Consider the following 4,923-nt stretch of genomic DNA (forward strand, 5'->3'; position numbering starts at 1 on the left):
AAGTGTTTTACAATGACACAATTAACAAGTGCTTCACATTAAAGAAGACTAAGTTAATGTAGACTTTGTTCCTACTTCTATGATCCGTGTTGGCAGTTGTCAGCTCTTTATCAGACTCTAAGTGTCAGCTTCAAACTAAAGATTTTGTGATTATGGGCTGGACAAGAGAGAGAGAAATCATGAGCTGATATTCTGTCTGTCTGTCTGTATGTCTGTTTGTCTGTCTATCTATCCATCTACCAGAGTTCTAATTCTGCACAGGACGGATCTTCATGCTGATGCTCTTCATGGAGTAGCGATTATTTTTCCAATGGTACCAATTCACTCCAACAGTAGTGTCAACAGGCCCCCACTGATAGACACCGTTAGGGTTTGCATGGTGACAACTATTGTACCAGAACGCCCCTGTGAATGATACGGCACAGTTCCCTGAATAGGTGTCCTGGTCTTTGTCGAAGGTGGAGAACTTCATTCCGTTGTGCCAACTCAGGGCGTTTCCTACAGAAACACAACATGAAGCAGCGTATTTAATCTTGACATTAATAGTAACACTGTGACTTCTGTGATGACTACAATGCTGCCACTCTACACACTGTTCTACTAGAACTATGACTAGGATCCTTTTCAGACACCAGCGTGGCACCTTCACCTAGTGACGTAGTTTAAAGGCTCTGTCTGTGACTGCAGAGTAGAGATCAATAGATATCTGATATTAGCTTGTTCATATTACGACTAGTTAAATATATTGATCATGCAGATTTAACTTATTCATCACCAAAGTCTTGAGAGCGAGTGTGGCATTAGCTTCACCAAAGCATTTTCTGCTCGACCAGAAGGGGGCATGGGAAACCCTGGGCTAGCGGTAAGCAACAAGCGGAAGGCACATTCAAAATTTCCAAAATTATTTTCTAGTTCTAGGTCACACAGATGCTCACCTGCTCCTCCATTGGTGAATCCAGACACACGCAGAGTGTATTCATCACACTCCCCTTCAACGAAGAACGAGGAGTAACGAGCGAACGCTTTGTTCCCCTCAAAGTCCTCCATGTCGACCAGAAGCTCATAGTTACGGGGACGAGTCAACTGGTGGATGTTCTCTAGACCTGAACATAAACACACACACACACACACACACAAACACACACACACACACACACACACACACACACACACACACACACACACACACACACACACACACACACACACACACACACACACACACAAACACACATTTTTTACATTTTGTATTGACCTGTACATTCTTTACTCAAATACTCATTGACATCAGATTACAAATAATAACATAAAAAAACTAAAAAAACACACACCAAATGATAACGAAAGTCCATAAATATCTAGTAAAAGTGGCTAGTCGGAAGTGTGTGTATGTTTAGGAGGTGGGGGGTATCATTTCTCACCGAGCCAGTACTCCCCAGCAGCGTTCCCAAAGCCCCTCTTGTATGAATTCCAGGGCCTGTAGAAGTTCAATGAGCCGTCAATCCTCCTCTGGAACACCTGGGGGGAAAGAGTGAGGGGTTAACCAGCTAAACACACAAGATAATAATACGATTGGATTTATATAGCGCTTTTCTAGGCCCTCAAAGCTCTTTACAGGGTTCCCGGTTCCATTCATTCACACACAGTCATACCGGTGGTGGTAAACTACCATAGTAGCCACAGCTGACCTGGGGCAGACTGACAGAAGTGCGGCTGCCATTCAGCGCCTACAGCCCCTCAGACCACCACCTCAAACATACAGCAGTCATACACATTCACACCAGGCAAGGTGGGCAAACTGTCCCAAGGACACAACAACCATGAGCTTGTTGGCAGAGTGGGTATCGAACCGCCAACCCTTCGATCTTTGGCCGACCCGCTCTACCACCTGAGACACAGTCGCCCCAAAGATATCTGACAGATCATGTTTCCATGCAGTAAGGCAAGCCAAGGCAAGTATCAACATCATACAAGTATTTTGGCCCTTAACCATTTAGTGTCTCGTAAACCAACATTAATATTTTACTTGCCTTGCCTTGTTTTTACAGTACAGTTTTAATTAGTCTTTAGAATGACCTAAAACAGAGATGAACTATTAAGTTGTTGCATTGATCAGATAAACTCACCGTCCACCCGCCTCCTGCTGTCTCCATGTCACAGTACACCTACACACACACACACACAGACACACACACACACACACACACACACAGACACACAGACACACTCATTAGCAAACAGTACATTCACACATGCTGTACAGAATAAACATAAAACGTCTTTAAAATTCCTTTTTGTCAAATTTAGCATAAACTCAAACTCTGACTTGAGGGTCTAAGGTCTCAGTGACCTTGTACCATATTGGATCTTCTTGGGAGCTTTAACTTTTTTAAAGCATTGCCTAGATCACAGGCAAATATTTAATAAGCAATCTTGTCCTTGTACAACATATTAGAAATATTTCTGGCAGCGATTGCAGCACAAATCAAGCTTTTCTTTCAATGTTTGCAATGACAAATGAGAAAAATGTCTCTGTCAGTCTCTGGCCAGGTATATACTGAAGGGCCACGTGACATTTAAGTGTGATAGGTCATGCTGTTGAGGAGAAAAATGAGGAATGACAGACAGACAGACAGACTTTCCTTGATTTATATAGTTAGATTGCTAACCTTCACAGCAGACATGGATCCGATGGAAAAGACAGTGTACACTCCACTGGGGCTGTCTTGGTTGTTTTGGCGCTGGATGTCACTGCAGTCCAGCAGCAGATTGCGCTTAGAGCAGCTGATCAACACTGGAGCCATGAGGAGGAGCACTAACACCAGCTGGAACAGAGCAGAATAGAATAGAATAGAATATTAAGGAACACACACACAGAGCAGAATAGAATAGAATAGAATATTAAGGAACACACACACAGAGCAGAGGTTGAGATGTTTTTTTAAAGAACAAACAAATTAAAAAGTGATCACAGAGACAAAAGACAAAATAAGATAAACAACTAACATGGCGTACTCTACTTAACATCGTTTAAACTAAAGGCAAATGTTAAGCAGAAAATAAAAAGTCAAAGAGGTGTCATGTTTATACTGACTCTACTGACTATACATGACTAATGTTATATAGTCCAGGAAAGGCTGCCATGTCTGTTTAAAATGTTCTGTTTTCCCTGAAATCTCATAACTGATTTTCTCCCTATATAGAGTACTAGAGAACTCCATGAGCCACATATCAAAGCAGGGGGCTATCTCCTTATTCCAAACCTTAAGCTTTTTTTATTTTTTTAGATCACCATCCCATACTGGATCGACAAACCTTTCGTATTAGAGGTTGATATGTTCGAGATGGAGTAAGGTTTGAAGCATACAGAGCTAAAGAAATATACATTTAAAAAGGCAGAAACATGTTTGAAGCTGCGAATTTACCTTCATTGTCAAAGATCTGCTGAAGTGAGTTGTTGAAAATCCTGATGTCAGTCCGTCTGGGTCGCTGATGAGCTGTTTTTATATCCTAAAAAATAAAATCAAACTTAAATTTGTAAAAGTACTCAGTACCATGTTTATGTGCAGCACAGATTTGATACTTGAAGTCACATATTGCTGATGTTGGCATTATTACGACCTTAGCTTGGTGATAGTGATTAATTATTAAACAGTAATAAAAACTCTCTCAGTCCTGTGTGCTTAGCTCTAAACAGTGCATGTGGTGCAGGGTAGGAAATTAACGGGCGCTTGGAGCAAAATTACCCCGAAACATATGAAATTGACCTTGAAATTCATTTGACTCGACGTCATTGAAAATGAGGGTCACCCCAAACTGATCTTTCAAGTATAAATAAAGGTTAAATGAAAACAAAAAAAATGTAATGCCCCTGTAATAGAAAATTATTTTGGGGGGATTTTCACGCTTTTATCATCGAAAACACCGACCATACGGAAAATGTTCTAGTAAAATGAAATAATTCTAAGTGGTATTAGAAAGGTGTTAAAAAGTCTTGTATTTGTTCTGGGAAAACCTTGCGGTGCCCAGATAGAGGACACAGTAATACATTTGCCCTTGAAATTGACCAAAGTGCCCCAAAAAACATTTATCAAGGGCAAAAAAGCCCCTGCTAAAAAAAGTAAATTTCCTACCCTGTTGTGATGCCTTTAAGTTAATTGAAGACAATGGTACTCACCTTCAAAGAAGAGCCAGGAGAGAAGCAGTGTATGTGTTGATCCGAGTGTCTCACTGATCAGATCCGTTCTGCTCTTATCTCAGATATTCACTACAAAGGTCAAACGGGTTATTCATTATAGATCAGTGATTATTAACGACTATGACGTCTCATCTCTCCTGTTGTGAAGCCTGGCTTTGCTTTGTGAGTCTATGTAGGCATCAAACAGGCTTTTTCTAAATCCTCGATATAATTTGATTTACCAAAAAGAATAAAAAGAAGTCTAGGATCATTGATTTTATGCCATGATAACTAATTTAATGTTTTAATCTTATTCTAAATATTATTCATTATTTGCAATGTACCACACTAAGGCCTTGTGGTGAGAAACAGAGGGAGCCTGCCATCTAGTGACTCTTTCTAGTAGCTGCAGTGTATAAAAGTATAAACGATTTCAAACAGAAAAGTCAGTGTTGAATATCTGCACGTGTTAAGACTTGTTGTTGTAGCTGTCTGTGATCAGCTGATTAAACATCCAGCCCCTGAAGAAAGTGACCCTGCGTTCCAAATCACATACTTTCTCTTTTTACTACACTACATACTAAAGTACAGAAGAGTTTTAGTCTTTTTACTACACTACATACTAAAGTACAGAAGAGTTTTATGGTCACAGGAGAGAGAAAAAAAATCATATAAGGAAGATTTATTTTTCATTGTGTTGAGAAATGTCAAGAATAAAGACGAATACTCCAAAATGCTATTGGAGT

At 40.1% G+C, this 4,923-nt stretch overlaps 1 protein-coding gene across 1 annotated transcript; it reads right to left on the reverse strand.

Moving 5' to 3' along the window:
• Positions 1-247: 247 nt before the first annotated feature.
• On the reverse strand, positions 248-3,431 carry LOC307271164 (microfibril-associated glycoprotein 4-like; the record flags this gene model as incomplete). The annotated part of the gene is made up of 6 exons (XM_080055035.1): positions 248-498; positions 936-1,103; positions 1,422-1,518; positions 2,127-2,165; positions 2,670-2,825; positions 3,426-3,431. The coding sequence occupies 6 exons, from the start codon at positions 3,429-3,431 to the stop codon at positions 248-250; spliced, it is 717 nt and encodes a 238-aa protein (XP_079911161.1).
• Between the last annotated feature and the right edge of the window lie 1,492 nt (positions 3,432-4,923).

The sequence above is a fragment of the Ammodytes marinus genome (genome assembly GCF_949987685.1).
Source record: "Ammodytes marinus genome assembly, contig: scaffold_86, whole genome shotgun sequence".
Classification (NCBI taxonomy): Eukaryota; Metazoa; Chordata; class Actinopteri; order Uranoscopiformes; family Ammodytidae; genus Ammodytes; species Ammodytes marinus.